Here is a 23,112-nt window from a genome sequence, read left to right on the forward strand (position 1 = left end):
TAAGGCAGCTGGAGACACGATGAAAGGAAGTGAGATGTTTTGCAGTACATTAGTCAATAACAAAGTTTCTGCAACTGTAGTGAATCAAAGAAGAAGAAAAAACTCTCTTGTCAAAGCAGCAGTACGCTGACCCAAATTTCAGATGAGTAATTTCTGTGCTTGTGGGTGTAAGAATGTGTTTGTGTGAATTAGAGTATTTGTTTTTTTTTGTGGCTTTTAAACTCCTCACCTTCCCCATGGAGAGATGTGATCCTGAAGTGTTTTGACATTTTCTGGACCACAGCACAATCTGACTAGAAGCACATCATTCATTAACGTTTCTCAGGGGGATGTGGAAGAGGGTGGTGGCCGTTTATGAGCTAAGCACGGATAAAAAAGACAGAGACAAATACTCTGGTATCTATACCATCTCATTCTATACTTCAGAACTCCTAAGCTTGTTTATGTCATATCTTATACAGTTTGGACCAACTTCAATACCGAATTGAGTGTTCTTGAGCACCAAATCAGCGCATTGATTTATAAAGGATCACGTGACTCTGAAGACCAGTATACCATACCATACCAAAGACATTTGAACGAGAGCGTATAAAATATTATCAGCAATTCAAGTTAGCTGGTCTGCAGCAGGAATCATATCTTTCATTATCTTTTTTGTCACTTCAGTATTTTCAATCTCTGCTTTTGAAAGAATTCAATATTTTATTATTTATTACTCATGGAGTAGCTTATCTGACAGATGAAGTAGAGTCTTGACCCACCACACCTGTTAATATCAGTACTAAGCCCACAGGCCCTGAGGTGGATACTTTGGCTTAGCTGACCCTCTGTTCAAGCCAGATTGTCCAGCTGTGTGGTGGACATAGATGATCAGCCCTGTTCATACTCCCTCTCTCTCCAGCCTTCTGCTCCTGATCAATGTGGTCTCAGTGTTGCTCATAAGCTCATATCCACTGGGGCAGGAGGTGTTCACAAGGCTTGATTACTTTCCTTGAACAAAACTGTCAGAATCATTCCACATCAGCAAACCTCCTTCCCGGGCACACACTGCCTTGGGTCGCTGACAAACTGTTTTATATTGTTTCATGCTTTGATTTTTCATTCTTCAAAACATACTTGTAGTCCAGGTTTTTGTTTGCATGTTTTTACTAATTTGCTGACTGTGCATTAGCTCAAACTCTCAGACTCAGCAGTAGTAGTGGTTCATTAGTAATGGTTTTGGGAGAGAGAAAATGTGGTGTAGCTGGTGTGTAACAATGTTTGAACTTCAGTTTGTGGGCGGTGAGCTATTCTAGGGATGTCAGCCCACCTCCTTCAGATTAAAGCTCCACACAGACTAGTGGCAATGTCATTGAGCCATTTCCTCTGCCAAATCTAGACGTAAGAGACCAGGGGTTAACCCACTGTCTTAACTTGTCTTAGGTGAGTTTAGATGTCAGGCTATGAATGTATTTATTGAGTTTGGACCCTCCTATGATGCTCTCTGTGAGATTGCTAGGTAGCATGGGAAGCTCGCCACAGATCAGAGGGTACGTCTTTGATTCTACACGGGGGTTTTTGGTTTCACCAGCAGGGAGGTTTCCATCCCACAGAGACCTGGATGAGAGCTTGAGAGTCCCACCGTGAAGTTTTGAGCTCCAAACCTGTTCCAATTTATAATCCTGCTGACCTGTCATCATCCCTCCTGTTCATAACTCATATTGTCCGCTGACATGTGTGTTCATACTGAAGACACTCTGTGGAATATAATGTTACAAAGAGCCATGCATCTAGATCCTTTTTGATTCAGTCATCCCAGCTTTTGAGAGTCAGAGATGGATGATTGATGATGACCAGAGTTGACCCCCCCCCCCCCCACCACCAAAAAAAAAAAATATCTAAATGGACTTTAATTAGGAAATAAAAACATGATAATTTTAAAAGATGCGTTGTCTATATCCACAGAAATACAATCCACACACTATATGTGTGGATTGTATTTTTAATGTATTAAAAAAATTCAACAAAATGAGTGTCCCATCATTGACCAAAAGCAACTGCAACTGACATTTGTTTTCATTTGCTTGCTCATGCTGAGGTGTTGGTCTAATTAATCTGTTATTATGACAAACACTGACAATTGTTTTGTCTGGTCTTCATCGACCTCTAACCCTGAGCTTTGACCTTTAGCAATGGAGCTTTTGGTGACGGAGTTGAATGTGCTTTTGAAGCTGTTGGACCATGAGACCCTGAGCTGTGCTACAGAAGAGAAGAAAACGGCTGTGAAAAACCTTCTCAGACAACTTCAGCCCTCAGGTATACATAACATTTTTTTCTGGTGTAAATATATATAAAAAAAGTTTTTCTAATGGATATTATCTGATCCAAGCTGGGTTTAGTGGTTGGACAACCAGCCGGTTGACCTTGAAGGCCACTGATGTACAATCATGTTGTTAGAAAGCCACCATTTTGCTGAGTTTAGGATTTATGCAGGAAAAGTCATCCCTATTGTAGACCATTTTGATTAGCTTAGTTAGATCTGGTAGACCACCTTGGATAAGCCTTTTAGTCTCTGTGGTCTCATCAGATTGACCACATTAAGCTATGACCTGTTTTTTCTCCAGCAGGGAACTGCACAGATATTGCAAAATAACTCAGAAAACATCAGTCTGAAAGAGAACCAATAAAAATATGCTTGAGACAGTTTAGTCAAAGAAGAAACCCTTTGGACCAGAAAGTGACAAGACCAGAGGGATAAAACATCAAACTTGTTTCTCTCATAAATGAGACTAAAAAAGCTTTTGGCAGTTATCCTACATACATATGTTTCTCTTTTCTCATACTTGTTCTTTGCAGTCACTGGAAAAGACTATATGTACATGAACACCTCAGTGTACAGAAACGGAACCAGCTTTGTCGAATCTCTTTTTGATACATTCGGTAAGTGGGGAGTATTTATGAGATTTACATCTCTCAACATTGTTCACTCCATTGTATTATGCTTATAAATGTGTTTGGACATTTCTACAGATTGTGACCTTGGGGACCTGAAAGTTGAAATGGAGGATCAAAAGAAAGAGCCAGAGACAAATCACACCGACCACACTGTCTCCAAGCCAGTAAGAAATCTTCCCTCAGAGGATTACCCACAATGCTCTGCTCATTAGACCTAACACATATATATAGTACATCATAAACCCTGATGTCAGTGTGTAATGAGGGCTGTTCTCTGCCACGATGAGATACGGCAGGAAGATTAATCATTCTGCAGTGAAACCTGCTTTTCTCTTTCCAGCTGCATTGCACTTTAAGGGCCAGGCCGTTATCTTTAATTCACGTCACCATCAACCCTTCACCGAGGTCCCCATAGAGCCTATTATTAAAAGAGCACACTCTTCCAGCAGTCAGATTTTTCAATGTGTGTGTCAGTGTGTTTGTGTGCCATCATAGCACAATAGTCCCGCATGGCCAGTATCTGACTTTTTCTCAACCGTCATCCTTGTGGCATGTGGGTTTGGCCTTTGATTGGATGCAGTGGTCACATATCATTTGTTATTGGAGTAAGTTGCAGAGTGGTGGAACGGAGCCACATAACTTTGGATATTGTGAGGACTCACTGAAAAGCAGATGTTAAGTGTGAATTAATGTGATGGGGCAGACAGATGGAGTAAGTGTGTGCCACATTTTTTTGACCAGAGCTCAACGGGCTCACCTCCCCCCCTACCCAACACACCACCTCCAGAGGATTACTATGAAGAGGCCGTGCCACTCAGCCCTGGAAAGATGCCAGAATATATTACCAGCCGCAGTGAGTTTCGTTGCTGGATGTCCGTTGTTTAGAAACATGGAATGGTCTATATAAATTCCTATAAATAAAATAACTTGGAGAGTGATTGAGTTACAACTTTTTGTTATTTCCAGAGTATGAGTGTTGACTGTTAAAAAGTTGAGTGTTAAAAAGTCGGTGCTACATCCCAAAAAGGAGCTATGCTCAATTTGAAGTTACAAAAACAATGTTTCAATAGCTATTGGTTAACATTATCCAATTATCCATTATCCACTTCAGATATTATGATTGTTTCCCAAAGATTAGGGAGAGCATGTTAAAAAAAATTTCCACACAGCCTATTTTAAATATAATGTATGGCACTGCACATTTCTCTTATATCTACAGGCAGCTCCAGCCCTCCTAATTCTATTGAAGATGGATATTACGAAGATGCTGAGAACAACTACCCAACAACACAAGTGAATGGACGACGCAAGAACTCCTGTAAGCGGGGGAACCCTGATGCTATAAATAGTGATATCATTTCTTATTAGTATTATTAGTATGACATTACTCCTCCCGCAGATAATGACTCGGATGCCTTAAGCAGTTCTTATGAGTCATATGACGAGGAAGAGGAAGAGAAAGGCCAGCGGTTGACACACCAGTGGCCCTCAGAGGAGAACTCCATGGCCCCGGTGAGAGACTGCCATATCTGTGCCTTCCTACTAAGGAAAAAACGCTTCGGCCAGTGGGCCAAACAGCTCACTGTCATTCGTGAAAACAGACTCCAGGTGAGTTGGAAAAAGCCCTGAGAGATAAAAATGAGCCTTGATTTTTCCTGATGCTATCATGAGTGATACATGCAACCCCCTGAATTTTGTTTTATAGTGTTATAAAAGCTCTAAAGACCAGTCGCCCTACACGGATATACCACTCAGCCTGTGCGCTGTCATCTACGTCCCCAAAGACGGCCGGAGAAAGAAACATGAGCTCCGATTCTCTCTTCCCGGTGGAGAGGCGCTGGTTTTGGCCGTGCAGAGCAAGGAGCAGGCCGAGAAATGGCTCCAAGTAAACACAGTCTCTCACTTTCTTGCACGATTGGGTATCCATCCATTATGCATACTCACAATGGATGTATCGGCTGCCAGAATCAATATTGCATAAGAAAAAAACGGCTTTTGTAAAAGGGTGATGGACTATTTTTACACACGTAGGAAACGTTTATGTGTGTGTATCTTTGTGTGGTTGCAGGTGGTGCGTGACGTTACAGGCCAGGGGAATGGGTTGGACAGCCCATCATCTCCCATGATTCCTAGGAAGATTGAACTAGATAAGGTGAGATCCAAGCACACATTTGTCTTATTCATGACTCCTGTGCATCTCATCTTCATTACTGACATATAAAGTGTGCCAATGATGAATTGGACGAAATTTTTTCTAAGTATCTTGTGACACTGAAGACTGGAGCAACGGCTGCTGTAAATTCAGCTTTGCTGAAATTAAACATTTAATTTTGAATTTAACAATACTATTACAACTTTACTTTCCTGTTATCTCTGTAAAGCTGCTTTGAAACAATTTGTATTGTAAAAGCGCTATATAAATAAAGGTGACTTGACTTGACTTTGCCATCACAGGAATAAATTACATTTTAAATACATTTCCATAGAAAACATTTATTTGAAATTACTATTTGAACTGTATGCTTGATCAAATCAATGCAGCCTTGTTAAAAAATGCAGCCAACATAAAAAAAAAAATCATACCGACCTCCAACTTTTGAACAGTGGCGCATATAACTCTAAATAGATTTGTCTCTGTCCTCTATCATTGTGTATAATTACATCACCAGTGCTGCTGTGAGTGCTGTGCTGTCTGTGTGTGTAATCAGACTGACAGCGTTTAAATGTTCTGGGCTCGCTCTCCATCTGCTTTAATTAAAAGGCGTCAGGGTGAGGGTGGTCAATTCTGTCAGAGCAGCTGTAAATAATGTGCTGAGTTTAAGGGACCTGTTGTGAGAAGCAGAATCAATGGGAATGTTATGATGTGTGATTGTATGTCAGGAAACACATTTGATCTGAATTTAGCAATCATTTGTGAGAGGTAGACTGTTCTGGGAGTGTGTTTCCTCTCTGAACTCTACTGTTGTAGCTGTCTGGCCACAACAACACCCTGAATCTAGACCTGGTTTTCAATAATCTCCATATCCTATTCTACAGCGTTAGTCAACTAATAGTTATGGATGTGTATATTTACAAATTTGGAGTATTTAGTTTTGATCTGGCTGTGCTGTTGTCCCTATAGTGGTGTTCTGCAGAGAAGCAAACATCAGATTCTGACAGTGTGCCAAGTGGAGAAAGTGCTCGTGACAGCCGAGAAAATGGTGAGATCTTCAGTTTTATCCTGTTGTTCTTCTCTGATTACACCTTAGAATCCAAAGATTTTCTTTCTGTTTTTTTTTTTTCTAATCCAACTCACAGTTCTTCTATCTTTATCTTTATTAGTGGTGTTTGGCAAGCATTATTATTATTGATAATATTTTTTAAACAAACCACTTAAGTAAAACAAGAAAAGTAATTCATCTTGCAGTGTTTTTTACACTCACACTGTACAAGGAAAGAGGGACCAAAACCATTTCTATAAACCAGAATGTCTTGTAGACTTGGGGTTGGGCTATCAACACCGTGGTAACTGCCCAAAACACCCAGAGTAACATGTCAAAAACCACTCAGTATGCCTGGCCACCACATAACGACACCCTGGCAACCACCCAAAACACCATAAAACTACTCAGAATGCCATAGAAACTGTATAGTAACACCCTGGCAAACCCAAAACACCCTAATAGTCGCATAACAATGCATTAACGTGCAACGTGCATAGCACTGTGCCTACAAACCACATAGAAACACTTGCCAAAGAAGCAACAAGCTGAAACAGCCTAGTAACCACCTAGCAACATGTTAAAAATCAAACAGTTAGAACTCTTTATCAATTGCAAAACAACACCCTGGCAAATACCCAAAACACACGTTTATAGCAATGTTCAGAAAACCACCCAAAACACCCATACAAGCACATAGCAACGTGTTGAAAACACTCAGAACACTTTATCAACTGCTTAATAATGTGAAAAACCATACGTAAATGCACAACAACACCCTGGCAACCACTCAAAACCATTGTGCCTATCATTGTGAATTCCAAATTCTTGTTTCTCTCTCTCTCTCTCTCTCTCTCTCTCTCTCTCTCTCTCTCTCTCTCTCCCGCACACACACACACACACACACACACACACACACACACACACACACACACACACACACACACACACACACACACAGACACACACACACACACACACACACACACACACACACACACACTTTGTTCATCCTTTCACTGTCTGAGGGCTTTGTCATAGGTGCTCTGTTAACAAGCATGAAGTCTTTATGCAGGATGTGGATTGTTTATGATTATTATTGTTTGGACCAGTGAAAGTCTTTAATAGCTTTGGGCTAATTCCTGCAGATTGTGAGTCTGTAGACCACACATATCTTTACATGTAATTTCATTATACCATCAAACCTGCGTGTGTCTGTTTACAGGTAAACCCAAGCGAGGTGCACTGTCAGAGCTAACGGGCACCGTAAGCCGAGCTGCAGGAAGAAAGATCACAAGAATGATCAGTTTCTCCAAAAGAAAGCCTCCACTGCCAGGAGACGCCCGCATGTCTCTCGACCAGGATCCCCGGTGTGGTACGAGACACATCTTTCTCTCTCCCCTATCTCCTCTCATATTACAATTCCCATGACTCTCTTCACCTGTTATTTTCAACTTTTTTTAGCGTTTGATCTCAGACAGTGAAGTGGAATAAATCTACACCATGAAACAGAAGTGGGCGTACTGTAATAATTGCTGTAATTCTTTCTGTGTCTGTGTTAGGTTATGTGGGAGTGCTGTTGAATCAGTGCTGGAGGGAACACTGGTGTCGCGTTCGGGCCGGATCTCTTTACCTTTACCACGAGAAAGCAGAACAGCGAGTCCCCCACACCGCTGTGGCTCTAAAGGGCTGTGAGGTTGTCCCAGGGCTCGGGCCCAAACACCCCTTCGCCCTGAGGATACTGAAAGGGGGTGCAGAGCTGGCAGCGTTAGAGGTAGTGAGTGATTTGTGTGAAGGTTTCGCAGCAATCATCCATAGAGCTGTATTATTGTGGTTAGATACATGAAAATTTAGTCTTGCTGTTTGTGTGGGTTTTATCTGTGTTCCTTCCTCTTCTGTCACCATCATTCATTGACATCTCTCAATCTATACTATAAGAATGCACCGATATTAAAATTCTGTCTGGTCGACCATTTTTTTATTGCTGATATTAAAATACTATACTATTCTATATCATTTTGTCTAAATAAATAAAAATAAAACACTAAAAACCAAAACAAATAACTTGAAATGCTACAGGTGAATATAGGCATTATACTATTATAATATACACTATGAAAAATTTAGATTTATTCTGAGATTTGAAAAAGATTACATTGAACAGTGTTATTAGATATTTTTAAAGATTAACTTTAAGTGAATGCCACATGACAGCAAATGTAATCTAAATAGGGGAAATTATCATGCACAATTTTATATATATATATATATATATATATATATATAATCAACTTATACAAATTAATTCAAAAAATCTTAATATTTAATTGAATATCTTAATTTAATATTGGATTAGTAGTATTGTTTAAATACTATCACAGTATTCATTTATATTTTGATTAGCTTTTATTTGTATATTTGTATTTTAATTTGACAACATTTTTAGTTATTTTTTGTTATGTCTATTGTCATTTTTATTATTTTTTTATGAGTCTATTTGACTTTATTTTTATTGAATTTTTAGTTTTAGTTATTCAGCTTTTTTATTCATCTTAATTTTAATAAACATAATTTATTTTTAATGGACTAATAATTAGTTAAGAATAACAACACTACTATCTTTAAATCTTATCGTTTTATCATTCTTTAATACTATTTTATCATGTCTGATGACTAAATGCTGTCCATACAGTCTATTTTATAATCTTCGTGTGTGTGTGCGTGCGTGCGTGTTTGAGTGTGTGTGATTATTTTTTTTTTTGTGTGTCTGGCTCTGTTTGTGATTGCAGCTCATGTTTGTTTTGGGTGTGTTTGTTGTGTTAGGCGAGTTGTTCGGAGGACATGGGCCGGTGGCTGGGAGTCCTGTTGGCAGAAACCGGTTCCTCTGCCGACCCCGAGTCCCTACATTACGACTATGTAGATGTGGAAACTATCGCCAACATTCGCACAGCTGCCCGTCACTCTTTCCTGTGAGTTAAGAGTTAATGTGGTGAGGGGTGGAGTTATAGATTGGGTCATCTTGTTGTTTTGACTACCTTAACTTTTCTTATTTCTTTTCCTGTTTATTTAGATGGGCAACCTCCACAGATTCACGAACATATGATGAGGTCCCTTTTGAAGCCATAGAGGTTTGTGGTCGCACATAAGAAATTATTGAAGAAATTCCCAACACTCGTGTGCATGCATCATACACAAATATTAAGTGTAAACAAACACTCATGTGTGGAGTCATTATCTGATTTTTTTAAGAAAAGTCTTCTTTATATACTTGTGCCCTGACTGGTCTTTAATGAAAGATGAGAAGTGTGTGCTGACTCTGCAGTAATCAGGGGTTAGAGCAGGTTCAGTCGTCATGGCCTCTGGCCTCCGAGTGGCTTGTTAAACCTGTGCTGAACCTTCGGACACCCACACAGAAACATCAGTTATCTCCATCTGTACGTGCCTCAACTTGTGCGATCAGGGCACACACTATACTAAAAAAGTCATTTTTTCTAAAAAAATCTCCTTATTTGAGGAGATTTTTTAAATTGCATTTTTTAAAAAGCAACAACAAAAAAATCTGATTAAAAAAAAAATCTCCTGCAGTAGTTTTTGTATCATTTTGTTTAAAATGTCATATTGCATTGTGCAATATTGTAACACTGCATCTCAAGCCAAACAGTAAATTTAGGGGGAAAGAGAAAGAAATGATCCCATAATTTACCTCGAGCCGTCCTAGGTATTTATGACTTTCAGCCGAACACAATTGGAGTTATATTAAATAATATCCTGGCTCCTCCCAGCTTTGTAATGACATTGAATAGTGCCCTAGTTTTTGAAGCTCCAAAAAGCACATCCATCCATCATAAAAGTAATCTATACCACTCTAGTGGGTTAATAAATGCCATCTTAAGTGAAGCATGGGTTGAAAAATATCCATATTGAAAACTTTACAAACGATACTGGCTTCTGGCAACGGCGGTACGCGTGATCACGAGAGAGTCGAGTTCCGGCAGAAGGGTGACCTCTGATCCGACATAGGACGTAGCTCCTCTTTTCTTATATCCAAATCCTTCTACTTTTTTTGTAATTACAAGACTTATAATTCGTAACCACCATTTTGTTTTGCTCTATCCTCTTCGCTTCTGTGTTCATCAATTCTCATCTAAGCTTATGCTATGCCTACGTAATACATACTACGGATACATCCTACGTCATAACCAGGGACGTACTGGGACTGAAATTAAGCCCGGGACTTTAAGATGGAGAGGCCTTTTATGCGAGTGACCTTGGCGCATGAGCAGAAGTATTTTGCAGTTTTTTTTTATTTTAATTGTGTTTTTATTGTATAAAGAGAATCAGATTACACTGAAGACATTCAAGAAATTTTAGGATGACACCTGACTAAGCAAGTGGTGCACTAAACACAATCAGGTCAGCAAAACCTAATCTCGAACACACAAGTTACAGTATACTGCTAACTACCAGCATGTCATGTGTACAGTCAGTCGAAGTGATAAAATAGTTACAAAAACTAACAAATACCCACTCAAATACTGCAGTCCCATACAATAGAGATTTGTGTGTGTCCTCACTTTCAATTCTCCCTGGCTCAGCTTCCCCTGTGCTGGACGCTGCCTCTGCTTACTGATTGTACAGATGAGAAGAACATGAGAAGAATATCAGTAATAAATATGACTAAGAATAATACTTTTTCTAATTAAATCTGTGCTTCAGTCAGGTTATTATCTAGTATGTGGAACTATTGGCATTTTATCATGTAAATATGTAATATTGTTCTGTATTTTTCTATTTTGTGTGTGTGTGTGTGTCCTTAATCAAGCTTTGATTGATTAATTGATATGCCTAATATGATTGGCAACCCAGCCCTGAACACTGCCCCTGTACCTGTCACTGTTTTGTACTGGTTCCATTCTCCTCATCCTCCTGCTCTTCTTTCTCTTGCTGCTTTCCTTCCTCCCCCTTCTCCTCCTCCTCGTCATTCTCTCCCTACTCATCAATATGACTGCAGCATTTAGCTGCCTCTTGTGCCAACATTTTTTTCTTTCTAATTCTTATTTTTTCGGCCCCACCCATTTCTTTCTCTTCTTTCCTAATTTTCACCATTTTTACCGTCCGTCTGTGTTGCATTCACACAAACCCGCCAAACATGACCAAAAGTAAACTCCTTTGATCGGCGCCTAGTTTGAGCCAATCAGATGTCAGGAAAAACGAGGATCAGTCCAAGTTGGGAGGGGCCGCTCGTATCCCCCCTCAGATTGAAAGTATTGACTTGGCCCGGTCTGAAACACACACACACACACACACACACACACACACACACACACACACACACACACAGTGTTCCGCTGCAGCTGAGTGGCCGGTTAGGCCGGTCGCGTATCATTAAAACAAAAAAAAACTCTTTGACCACCGGCCGGTCTTCGGCCTGAAATGGACCGGCCGTTCGGGATTGTTCCCGGTATTCCCGATGGCCAATACGCCCCTGGTCATAACTCCTACGTCATAAGTCCTATGTCATAAGTCCTATGTCATACATCCTACATTATAAGACCAATGTTATACATTCTACGTCATACATCCTATGTCATAAGTCTTATGTCCTACATCATAAGTCCTATGTCATACATCGGGTCAGAGGTCATCCTTCCGCCGGAACTCAACTCTCTCGTGAATGCACGCATGACCAAAAATCCATTGCTTCACTTCAGAAGTTATTTTTAATAACCCACTGGCGTCGTATGGATTATTATTATGATGGATGGATGCGCATAAAGACAAAATTATAGCATTATTTCACTTTATTTCTACAGTTTGTGGTTTTTATTGGCATGTTTATAAAAACACAAATAGCATCAGCTATTCATTGTCAGTCATTTGTTACACATTTTGTGGATTGACCCATATGAAGCAGCATGCAGTACAGGTGTTTATATAGACAATATCTGAACTGGTTCACTTTTTTTTCTTCAGCAGGGACATGAGAGATTGAGGGGAGGAGCACAAACGAAGCGTCGTTCTTCTTTCTCCAGCAGTGACACAGGAAAGCCCAGTCCACAAATCACACTAAAGCGCCACGGCTCCAGTGAGTCCCGTCACACTCAAGACTGTGCTGGTTGTGCTCATAACAAACACAGCTGTTAGATCCAGCGTTCACTTTAACATAAAGATTTTTTATTAGCAGCTTGCTGACCGCTTAACCTTATTTTGGCAATTTTGAAAAGTTCTCACGCTGTCACATCAAAAGCAGTCAGAATAATGTAACCTGAGCTTAAGACATTTTGGTTTGATCTACGGCTCTCTGCATTTTCACACTCATTCTCTCACCAAATAAGTGCTAAGAGCTTTGCCACCTTCCCGCAGACTTCTAGGGTCTGATCTTTGAACTTTACTTGACATTTCAGACGCAAATCAATACGGGAGGTATGGGAAAACGCGGGCACAGGAGGACGCACGCTGCTTCTTGAAAGAAAAAGAAGACCTGGAGACAGAAATAGACAGTATCAGAAGTGCACTTGTCTCACTGCGGAAGAAGAAACGCGAGGCAAAGGAGAAAATGAAAAGTGCAACGGGTGAGAAAGAAATCTTTCCTGTCTATTTTATGTGATAATACAGAGGTACTATTCCACAGTAGTTGGTTTGGTTTCAAAAGAAGTGAATTTAGGGCCACTTTTACTAGCAAAATAGATTCTTAATGCTTGCTTCAGTTTAACTTCAATTTTTTATTCAGTCATGTGAAATATGTCCTTTTGTCTTGTTTTACAATGTATACATATTTAGATGAATCATAGTGTAATAAACTATTCGCTGAGAGGGTACCATCCCCATTAACATGACACAGAACATTTGATTTATTCTAATGATACAGCTATATAGGGCTAACTGATTAATCAAAATAAAACTAAATTTGCGATATGGCTTTGTGCGACTATCAAATCCCAAATAAATTGAGACAGCCATAAATATTTGAATTGTAGATTTTAAAATAAAATAAAGATGATTTTTTAAAAATATTATTTTACTGTGAAAAAGTATTATTATTGCAATACTTATATTTCTTATTTTGTTTAATATTATTATTTAGGAATAATAATTATTATTATTTTATAGTATTATTATTATTATTTGATTTATTATTTTATAGTCATATTGATGTGTAATCAGAAATTTTTTTACCAAATTGTGCAAATTAAAAATAATAAAAATAAACACGCTTGTAAATGTAATTATCTATTGTTGTGCAGATAAGCAGAGGTTGGCTTTAGAGGAGCGTGTCGTCCAGTTGGAGGACAGCTGCCGGGTGAAAGAGGGTGAGCGTGTGGATCTAGAGCTCAGGCTCACGCAGGTGAAGGAGAACCTGAAGAAATCTCTGGCTGGTGGAGAAATGGAGGCGCCTAGTGCGCCTACAGAGTCTAAACCTACAAACAAGGTACTGGCCAAATATTAGAACGAATATTTTAATCAAAAGGATTGTCTGATGTTAAAGATGCTTCCTTTTTTCCTCAAAGACTCAGAGGACGGAGACACAGTATATTGAGTCGTTTCTCCCTGTCAACTGCGCCTCTGAAATGCGTAAGCGACCTCCCTCCATCTACGCATCCACAAAGGGAAATGTTATGCAGAAAGCCAAGGTAAACACATCAGCGGTCACAACATTATTCAGTGCAATGCATCAAAAGGCAGATCATGCAAACAGAACAGCTTGCTGCATCAATAGGGATCACATTAAAACATTTAGTCCATTTCTAATTAGTCAGTCTCTAATGAGTTTCATCGATCACTTTAGGGTCCTGCTATTAAGATCTTGTATGTTGAAGAATAGGCCCGTATGTGTTAGTAACTTAAACATTTTGTTTTGTTTTTAACCAGGAATGGGAATCTAAGAAGGGGACTTAGAGAAACTGGTGATCAGGAAGACTTCACGATTAATATGAGGACTTACACCAACAAAGACTGCTGTATATGCAACTCTATGGTGACTGCCACTTTTATAACTTTACAGTGGAGTTAAAATGACAAAGCACCAGCTCTATTATAATACTTTGCAGCCAAATATGTGTCTTGTGAAGTTCCATGTGACAAGCACAAAATTGCATCAGTGTTAAAGGATTGAGAGGTATGATGAATCAAGTTTGTCAGTTGAAAGTGCAAGAAAGAGTTGTGGTTAAGTTGTAAAAGCAGCAGAGGATGGGAATGCATGTGAGACAATCTTTTTTAAAAAGTCTTGAATTTTAAACTATAATTTAAGAGGCATGGTAACTGATTTGTACAGTGTGTTTTTTTCACTCCGTTGCTCATACTTCTGGGGTAATTCCAGCTCTTAACCAAGTGGTGCTAATAACAGTGTATATTTGAAAATTGTATATATATTTTTTAACATTTTTAAATTTAGCTTCATAGTATCCAGCTGATACTCCTGTTTGTATCCATCCCCCATTTCTTTACTACCTTTTAATGTGAGTAACATTTGCACTTTAAATGTCTTTAGACATGGAGATGGGAATATTCTTTTAATAAAGACAAAATGTATCTTTGCTTCTATGTCAGTTATAGACTTCCAAAATAATTATCAGTTGGGAACAAAACTATAAGTGTTTTACTGAGAGACTTTATACAAGCCAGCCAAAAGAAGAGAACTGCACTAGTTTAAGAACTGGGCATTGAACAGCCACTCAAAAAAATATTTGTCTGCATGTTAACACTTTAAAATAAGGATTCATTGTTAACATTAACAATACTTCTGCATAATCTATTTTAATGTTAACTTCCAAATACATTAAAAATCTAAATTATCTGTTCATATAAATGCACTGAACACACACAAGCATTTTTATTAGTTAACATTAACAAATTTCTCATTATTCGTTCATGTTAATGGAGACCTCATTGTAAGGTGTTAATACTATAGTGTACAATATACACTGTATATCCATATCCTAAGCACCTATTCCACTTAAATATGGAAAAATCCAGGAAGCCAATAAAAGCAATTACAGAACCTGACATTTCCTTTTAAAGAAGATTCACAAAAATATCACAGGTGGATTGTCAGTTAATTTGTGTTTAATGAATGGAATATCTCCTTTACTGAGACTGGTGCAACATTGGTGATCAAAGAAAAAAAAAACCATCAAGATTAGACATAGACATGTCTTATCACAAAAACAAAGATTAACAGATCCCTTTGAACTTTAATTTGATTTAAAAAAAAAGTTTAATAACAGTTAAAAAACAGTTCTGAATGTACAACGTTCACAATTAAAAAAGAAAATAAAGTTTAGAATTCACACTCAGGGGGCAAGTCAACAGTCAGCTCATTTATCGTCTGTAGGAAGGCCTCCATTTCATCGGCATATTCCACTGCTGCATTTGAGAAAATAAAGAAATAAGCTTAATGGGGCATACAAAACGTTTTGCATTTAAAGTTTAAACTTCTTCAAAATATACTCATTACCACTGGGCATCTTTAAAGGTGAGTGGGGCAAACACGGGTCCATAATAAGCTCCTCCACAGCAGGTGCAGCAGCCGGCCACGTCGGTTTAGCCAAACCAGCCAGAGAGAAACCACTGAGGTACACTTCATCTGGAACACTGTAGGTCTCAAACTCTACACATTTAACAGGACAGAGTCATCAACAGCTGCCTGATACCAAGAGAGTTCAGTTCCAAAGCCATAAAGTAGCGGACAGGCTTACCGCTTGGATTGTACGGGAAGCACTTTTCAATCTCTGGCAACTCCTCACCAGCAGGCTGAGCAAGCACCTTACACTGATGAAACATGCATTAAATCAACCTAAAAATTAGTTCAATATAATTGTCTAATGTCTATGTATGAAAGAAGCCTTCATAATCTCAAGAACCAACCTTGGCTTCTGCTGGTTTGGTTTTCTCCTCTGCTTTATGAGAGGCTGCTGGGGTGGCAACAACCTTATTTATGACTCCCAAAGCTTTTCGGCCAGATTGCAGAGGAACTCCGAGACGCGTCTTTCCTGTTAAAGGTGTTCTCAAGCACTGATCTGAAAATTATATAACGTTACGAGTAAATTAGCATAATTTATGGTTCTGGTACAAAACGCATTTTGGTGTCTGAGCATTGGTACTGACCTGGAGCTGAGTGCAGTCTGTTCGGGCGAGATTTGATGGATGGAGTGGTCAGTCTGCCGTTCTCCTGATCCAGGTAAATCATGGTGTCCATGTCTGTAACGTTAGCTTTGCATAGCGTTGACAGAGAGAGGTTAAAGAAACACTGCAGCTTCAAGATACAAACTACACTCACTTATCAGCAAGAGAATCAAAACCAACTTGTTCGGTTGAAATAATAACGTTTGTGATTTGTAACAAAACGGTTAACGTTAATATTGGGCAATTTCGTTTTACGTTCTATTATTAACAGTGACACGCGGGTTTTATCAATACATATCGGCGGTTGAACTAAGCTTTAGTCTTTCTAAAATCTAAATAATAACGTTACCAGTCGAAGTTAAATACAACCTAAGTTACCGAGACGGTGTTGAGTACCTACCTTGTATCTGTATTTATTCTTATCTTCCGTACACGAGCAAAAATGTCGTTTGTTTTGGTTCCGAGTTTCCCGGCTGAGTTTTAAAAGGCAACCAGCTTCCTCATTGGCTGATGGATTTTCCTCTTTGACCAGACGATGCTCTTAGTTTATTGCTTTAGCGCGACAGTGCCACCTAATGGTTTGACTGAATAAAGCACTGGAGATGAACAGTGAAACGGTGGCGGTATGATGAAGAAGAGATCACAGTTTAGGATTAATGTAATCAATCAAACTTTAATTCATGTAATAATAATCTTTTATTTCTATCCTGATTATTTATATAGTTTAAGTGAAAGAAATTGCATTTTTAGGTATGTTTTGCGATATTGTTAATTGCTATTAAGCAATAAGGCATACTATTTTTTTATTACAAGCATGCCATGTCATAATTAATTGTCGAAAAATATCGTAGAGTTTTAAGTTTGAATTGTGCCCTATATTTTTCATATATTTCACCTTGAAATATTTATTTTTTTTACTTTTTTTAATCAAAACTTTATTTCCAGTTTTGAATTTCAGTTTTACAATATGGAACAAACTCATGGACCCCACTGTACATACATGCATACATTGACCATTTTTGGTTTTACTTATTGGCATTTAATATGCTCATTCATTGCTTATGAAGTTTACACCTTCCCTACACTTACCTAGCAAAGCAAGAAGAAGAAAAAAACAGGTAAAGCATTGAAACCTTATAAGTCAGCAATGTAAAGGCAATAAAGGGGTCCTATTATGACCTTTTATGAAGTATTGATTTTTTGTACTAGAATATGTTTTCATGCTTGAACGTTCAAAACACACATTATTTTTCACATAGGCTATTTTACATTATTACAGCACCTCTCTCCCCAGTCTGGCTCGAACACGCCGATTTCGATGAAACCCTTCCTTCCGAAATACGAAATTTGCTGTGATTGGTTAGCTGGCCAAGTGTTTTCTGATTGACAGCACTGCGCATGTCCAGGAAATGTCCCGCCCTTCCATAACTGTGAAGTTCTTCTCTAGTGTAAATATTGAGGATGACGTAAATTTCAAACCAAAATACAGCCCGATTCAGACCCTGACAATGTTAACGAACATGCAGAACGGATTTCATGCACATACTTTGCAAGCACGGGTTTCACAGATTTCAGAGTGGTATATTTTATGTGTTTATATTATGTGATTTGTATTTTCTTATACATTATAGATACGATGTTATTCACCATTTAATCGTGATATGTGTTTTATCTTATATTTTGAAGATAAAACAAACAGTAACTGATCACAAAATTTACCTAAGGAGTTGTGAAACATCTTACAAAAAACAAGCTGTTCTCCATAAACTGTGCAGCGTTTATAATAATCGCTGGGGTTATAATGTTCAGGAACAGTGGTTCAAGTAAGTTTGTCAGCCTAGGAAAGAAATGGAAAAAACAATGTCTCTTTGACATACTGTAGCAACAACACTGTTTTCCCTAATGCAGCTCAGCCAGGCCTCATCCTCTTTTTTGCATATACTGTGGGCGGGGATTATTTAAATGAGTAACATGATAACATTATGACTTCATAAGATCTGGAAAAATCACGTTGTAGTCTAAACAAGCCATTCGTCGTAGTTCTTGTAAAGGGGATTCTGTTAAATAAAATATTTCCCTTTGGAGTGGACTTTGAGCTTTGTAACCTTGCAGATCTTTTTTTATGCTCAAACAGCAACATTATACACTAACTAAAGTTGTAAAAGTGGGAAAAAAGCATAATCGGACCCCTTTAAGAAATAAGACTGGATACTACAACAGCGTCCTTCTTTGTGTCCTATTGCTGATGTGTCCCTATTGTGATATTGTTTGTTCATGTAATCTTAATTTTCACTGTTGTGTATAAACACTTGCTTCAATGCAACAGTGAAGTCCATCTCAGTGTTATAGGGCACTATTCAACCTGGAATTGATGGGTAGTCATCAGTCTTTTCACTTTTTCAGTCATTTGAGTAATACTTTGTTTATAGAGATAGGAGGTAGAGTTTTCAGTCTGTTAGAATAAAAGGTAATAGAGCCAGTAGAAGATATTGATGAGGAGAAATGCCATAGGGAACAGTGTCCTTGAGTGTCTGTCGATGTTGTGAGGATTTTCGACACTCATCATGGATGCTGCTCGGTGAGACATTTGCTTTACAGAGGATAAACCGCACCCCTTCTCTTGTTTCTTATCCACTGACTCATCCCCTTCACATGCCACAGATTGCTCTGGCGTCTCCTGCTGAGTGGAGTCTTCCGTCTGCATCTTTTTTGGTGACATTGAATTGACCAAGTGAACTGTACCATTTGACTCCTCGAATTCTTTGAGTAGTTCCTATGAAAAGTTAGTTTAAAAAGGTAAATAATTAGTTGTAAAAAAAAAAAGAGAGAGAGAGAGTCATATTTAAGCACTATCCACAGCTTTCTCACCCTTTGCACATCTACAATGGTCTGGTGCTGCATGGTGCAGAAATGAGCGCAGGCATATTCCAGCAGAGCACCAAAGATGAAGGTGAAACAGATGCCGAGATAGACGTCGATAGCCTTAATGAAGCAATTGGCATTAGGAAGTGAGGTCCTGGCACCCATCATTAGTGTGGTCATGGTAAGAACAGTGGTCACACCTGTCAAATAAATGGATTTGATAGAGAATATTTAGTTTATTTGATCTAGAAATGTTTTTAGCACATGTTTGCTAGAGTAATAAACACTTGGAATCACTGGCCGATGCAGGTGCGAGCTGGTACGGAGGACTGACTGATCCAGAAAGACACCCATGACAGAACCACCAGCAAGGTTGAGGGCACATACGTCTCCAGAATAAAGAACAGCACATTTCTGCGCAAAGCGAAGTGGAGCACTAGCTTCGGGTAAAAACCTGCAACAGATCCAGAATACTGCAGTTGATTCATACACTGTACTTTTTTTTTTTGAATTGTTCCAGAAAAATACTATAAAAATAGTACGTTGGTAAATGGTAAAATAGTTTTGTATATGGAATGTACATCAGGGTGTTTTGTGTTAAATTTTCTGTTATTTAGTGAATGTTTTGTTGCTTTCTGTTTATCCTGTTGATTCTCAGTACATTTTAAAGGGTTAGTTCACCCAAAAATGAAAATTCTGTTATCATTTACTCACCCTCAAGTCGTTCCAAACATGTATGAATTTCATTCTTCTGCTGAACACAAAAGAAGAATTTGAAGAATGTCTGTAACCAAACAGGCCCAAGGCCCCATTGACTTCCATAGTATGGAAAAAAAAAATACTCAATGGGTCCCAAAGTCAACAACTTGAGGAAATGATGACAGAATTATGATGACAGAATTTTCATTTTTGAGTGAAATATCGCTTTAATGTAAAAAGCAGGTAGCTCTTGTAGACTGGTAATAATAATATTGTATCATTATATTGGATATAGTTTTAAGGTGTAAAATATACAAGCACCAATATGCCATATCGTGATACCTGAAAACATTGTTACTGTATTTGGATGGTGCATTTCTGGCATTTAGTAGATTTTTCTTTACAGCGTAGACAGTTTATCGCAGCACTAGTAACCCCAATGTCATGAGTTTGATTACTAAGGATTACATGTAATAATTAAATGTACAGTGGTACCAAAAAGTAATACAGATTTTAGTCAATTGAATATTAAAGTATCAAACCAAGTGACATCTGCAGACAAAATATGTTATCCTTTTTCTGTATCATTTGAAACCTAAAACCTCTTTTTGTGCAATATTTTGCTTGAAATATGTGCATGTGATATTTTTTTTGGAAAAAATAAAAAAAATAAAAAAGCAATTTGGAGGATCTTTTGCTATCTAATGCAATGTCATTCATGCATCTTTCAGTCAGGCTTAGGTGTCCAAATTCTATTTTTGGGACACTGTAAACCATGATTGCGCTGTAAGCCGCTTAGGAAAAAGACGTCTGTTAAAAGACTGGCTGGCTGGTACTTTTCAGTAAAATAAAATGTAAAAGTGGCCAAGATATTCATTATGAAATTAGATGTTTATACCTGTTTCATACACAGCTTCAGATACGGTTGTGTAGTAGCTCTCTATACTGTACTGGGCCAGACGCAGTGTGTCTAACCCCTTCACTGAGTCATTCCCTCGGGTCCAGTAAAACACCACATCCTGTAAATTATAGCCCCCTGAACATGCATGAACACACATTCAGATTTAAGGGTTTGTACAGCCTGCTCTTGAACAATCAATACAATAACATAAGTAGAAGCAATTTACATAATGATTGTTTAGAGTGAAATCACTTACAGCTTTCTAATTGCAGAGTACACTCCTGTCTATCCATAGGATACTTGGTAAGGTCCATGTTGCAGGCGATGGTTGCTGTAATGCTGTGGAGAAAAGGAGGAATATTGATTGAACCATTTCAGTGGGAAGGTTCCCCAGACGCACATACAGCTGTCTGGTGCAGCTGTTCAGCCTTGGGTAAGAAGTTGTAAATTCAGATTCAGTGTTTACCGGAGAGCGTATAGAACAGTGCCATTGCTGAAGATGCGGATCAGGCGGTTCTCCACAGTGACATCATGGAGGAAAGAACGCTTAGAATCAGGGATGAATGTATCGGGGATCCACAGCAAAGAAACCAGCCTTCCATCCAGACTGAGACTTTCATTTCCAGGGAATATCAGTCGGGAATCTTGCCATCGTTGTCTTAGGAAAATAGTGGCTGTGTAGTCCTATCAGTACGTGATAGAACAGAACAGAATCCAATTAGTCTTCAAGAAAGTTTAAAGGTCAGGCTATAAACATGAATAGTACCATGTTAATCTCAGAGATGGCATCAATGCTGGCAATATCCAAACTCATTCCAATTTCAACAGGCCCCTCTGTGGGAACAAAGAAATGTGTTTGTATTATTCATGTTTTGATTCTCAATCTATATTTAATCAACTGCAGCTGGCCCTCACGGTTAAAGTTTGGCCTTAGGTATCGATTGTAGCCTTTCATCAGCTTCTGTATAGTGGGCTGCAGTTGTGAATCATTCCACTCGCCATACTGATTCCCATAAAATCCTCTTTCACTGGGAGACAGGGAATAATGTTAACAATGTGGATGGCCCATGATTCTCAGTCTCGATGTGTCAGATGTTTATCTCTTTACTCACCCGTTTGTAATCAACAGAAATAGACTCGCCCAGAACAGAAGATAGAGCAGCATTCTGTGATAATGTGATACGGATGAGGAGTGGCTGTGAAGAGGATTTAAGAAAAAAGTTTTGTTAAAATCATCTCTATCAAGAACATATTATTACCAGTCGCTCTGAAGGCTCTCTCTTGTCACTCCACACACTGTTTTCTCCAGGGATTACACAAATTAGAGAATGAGATTGCATCTTTGTATTCCGCATTTCCTAGTTTGTTACACATTTGCTAAATGAGATTTTATATTAAAATGATGCCAGGAAAACTAAGCACTGCAGCTTTAGCTTTTCATCCAGTTTACAAAGTGGATAATAAAACTCAGATTGATGCAAGTCTGCAAGGGTTCATATTGTTTTTGACAAATGAGTCATCATTTATTCAGGACCTTTTTAGTCATTTTTTATTTATTAAAGAGGTCCTTCTGATTTCACTTTTTAAACTTTAGTTAGTGTGTAATGTTGCTGTTTGAGCATAAACATCTGCAAAGTTACAGTAGCCTACGACGTTCAAAGTTCAATGCAAAGGGAGTTACTTTCTTTTACAGAAACCGATTTTTAAGGACTACAACAACTGGCTGGTGTGGACGACAATAAGCTTTTTCCCGGGTTGGTGACATCATAAACCCTAAGATTCAGTAGCCCCGCCCACTGAATAGAGCACGACAAGTAGTAGGTAAATAACAGACGTGAAGCTAAGCAATCAAATGCTTTTGAGGAGTGCAAAATGTTGAGCAGTGCCAGGATGTGGAAAAAAAACACAGTAGCTGCATTGGATTTGCAGATAGCCTGACATTAAAAAACGATCTGTGCCTTCTAGCCTATTGGATCTGACAGGAACGGCACCTGCCTCTTCTGTATGTGAGTAAAAAAGTTATAATGTGTCGCTTTGTTACAGATCGTTTGATATTTACAGATTATGTGTAGACTACATGTCTAATCAAAATCACCAGTGATAATGATTCATGTAGGCCTACAGTAAGATGTTTTTGTCTCAAAATCGTTTTTTGTCAGTAAATCAAACCAGGGACTAAACTGTCAACTTCACATTGTTTCTCATATTAGGATGAAAATAATCTGTTATTTAAACTGATTAAATTATATATAGAAAGCGATGGAAAAACGCTCCCTTTAGCCTAAAATCTCTGGAGTTGTCGCCAAAACTCCCGTTAGAATCAACAAATCTCTTATTTACATGTTTGGGCAGTTTAGTTATGATGAAAGCATTCGTGTGCACTGTGCAGAAATC

The 23,112-nt window shown here is 38.5% G+C and overlaps 3 protein-coding genes across 7 annotated transcripts in view; 1 reads left to right on the forward strand and 2 right to left on the reverse strand.

Annotated features, from left to right (window-relative positions):
- The window catches only part of afap1l1a (actin filament associated protein 1-like 1a), a 29,733-nt gene extending 15,058 nt beyond the window's left edge, over window positions 1-14,675 (forward strand). For all 4 annotated transcript variants that reach the window (XM_077248013.1, XM_077248014.1, XM_077248015.1 and 1 more), the window contains 18 exons: window positions 2,170-2,295; window positions 2,836-2,919; window positions 3,010-3,098; window positions 3,676-3,787; window positions 4,154-4,252; window positions 4,334-4,542; window positions 4,640-4,819; window positions 5,003-5,086; window positions 6,056-6,134; window positions 7,360-7,509; window positions 7,697-7,908; window positions 8,958-9,103; window positions 9,205-9,262; window positions 12,108-12,219; window positions 12,539-12,706; window positions 13,379-13,563; window positions 13,643-13,765; window positions 14,004-14,675. In XM_077248013.1, coding sequence (XP_077104128.1) covers window positions 2,170-2,295; window positions 2,836-2,919; window positions 3,010-3,098; window positions 3,676-3,787; window positions 4,154-4,252; window positions 4,334-4,542; window positions 4,640-4,819; window positions 5,003-5,086; window positions 6,056-6,134; window positions 7,360-7,509; window positions 7,697-7,908; window positions 8,958-9,103; window positions 9,205-9,262; window positions 12,108-12,219; window positions 12,539-12,706; window positions 13,379-13,563; window positions 13,643-13,765; window positions 14,004-14,030 — 2,243 coding nt within the window. In that variant the 3' untranslated portion in view covers window positions 14,031-14,675. The remainder of the gene's footprint in view (window positions 1-2,169; window positions 2,296-2,835; window positions 2,920-3,009; window positions 3,099-3,675; window positions 3,788-4,153; window positions 4,253-4,333; window positions 4,543-4,639; window positions 4,820-5,002; window positions 5,087-6,055; window positions 6,135-7,359; window positions 7,510-7,696; window positions 7,909-8,957; window positions 9,104-9,204; window positions 9,263-12,107; window positions 12,220-12,538; window positions 12,707-13,378; window positions 13,564-13,642; window positions 13,766-14,003) is intronic.
- Window positions 14,676-15,338: 663 nt separating this feature from the next.
- On the reverse strand, window positions 15,339-16,765 carry pttg1 (PTTG1 regulator of sister chromatid separation, securin). Its single transcript, XM_077248028.1, has 6 exons — window positions 16,657-16,765; window positions 16,239-16,343; window positions 15,999-16,150; window positions 15,830-15,902; window positions 15,589-15,741; window positions 15,339-15,497 (listed from the first exon to the last, which is right to left on the reverse strand). Exons 2-6 carry the CDS (start codon window positions 16,327-16,329, stop codon window positions 15,412-15,414), a joined length of 555 nt encoding a protein of 184 aa, XP_077104143.1. The 5' UTR covers window positions 16,330-16,343; window positions 16,657-16,765; the 3' UTR covers window positions 15,339-15,411.
- Window positions 16,766-17,836: 1,071 nt separating this feature from the next.
- On the reverse strand, window positions 17,837-21,917 carry gabrp (gamma-aminobutyric acid type A receptor subunit pi). Of its 2 annotated transcripts, XM_077248022.1 has the most exons (9): window positions 21,831-21,917; window positions 21,634-21,746; window positions 21,485-21,552; window positions 21,185-21,402; window positions 20,975-21,057; window positions 20,716-20,853; window positions 19,420-19,572; window positions 19,125-19,318; window positions 17,837-19,029 (listed from the first exon to the last, which is right to left on the reverse strand). In XM_077248022.1, exons 1-9 carry the CDS (start codon window positions 21,881-21,883, stop codon window positions 18,712-18,714), a joined length of 1,338 nt encoding a protein of 445 aa, XP_077104137.1. In that variant the 5' UTR covers window positions 21,884-21,917; the 3' UTR covers window positions 17,837-18,711. The 2 variants fall into 2 exon arrangements, with proteins under 2 accessions (XP_077104137.1, XP_077104138.1); XM_077248023.1 differs by lacking the exon at window positions 17,837-19,029 and having other exon boundaries at window positions 19,131-19,318; window positions 19,416-19,572.
- Window positions 21,918-23,112: the final 1,195 nt, after the last annotated feature.

Source organism: Siphateles boraxobius, unplaced genomic scaffold (genome assembly GCF_051911475.1).
Source record: "Siphateles boraxobius isolate OS27281-9 unplaced genomic scaffold, OSU_SipBor_1 3, whole genome shotgun sequence".
Classification (NCBI taxonomy): domain Eukaryota; kingdom Metazoa; phylum Chordata; class Actinopteri; order Cypriniformes; family Leuciscidae; genus Siphateles; species Siphateles boraxobius.

What these genes read in the sequence shown, in the direction of transcription:
- gabrp (XM_077248022.1), bottom strand. Translation starts at nt 21,883, where the DNA reads ATGCTGCTCTATCTTCTGTTCTGGGCGAGTCTATTTCTGTTGATTACA. An exon ending in TTTCTGTTGATTACAAACGG is followed by an intron (nt 21,747 to 21,830) that starts GTGAGTAAAGAG and finishes CCTGTCTCCCAG; the next exon opens with TGAAAGAGGATTTTATGGGA. An exon ending in CCATCTCTGAGATTAACATG is followed by an intron (nt 21,403 to 21,484) that starts GTACTATTCATG and finishes ACGTACTGATAG; the next exon opens with GACTACACAGCCACTATTTT.
- pttg1 (XM_077248028.1), bottom strand. Translation starts at nt 16,329, where the DNA reads ATGGACACCATGATTTACCTGGATCAGGAGAACGGCAGACTGACCACT. An exon ending in CTTCCCGTACAATCCAAGCG is followed by an intron (nt 15,742 to 15,829) that starts GTAAGCCTGTCC and finishes TTAAATGTGTAG; the next exon opens with AGTTTGAGACCTACAGTGTT. An exon ending in ACCTTTAAAGATGCCCAGTG is followed by an intron (nt 15,498 to 15,588) that starts GTAATGAGTATA and finishes TCTCAAATGCAG; the next exon opens with CAGTGGAATATGCCGATGAA.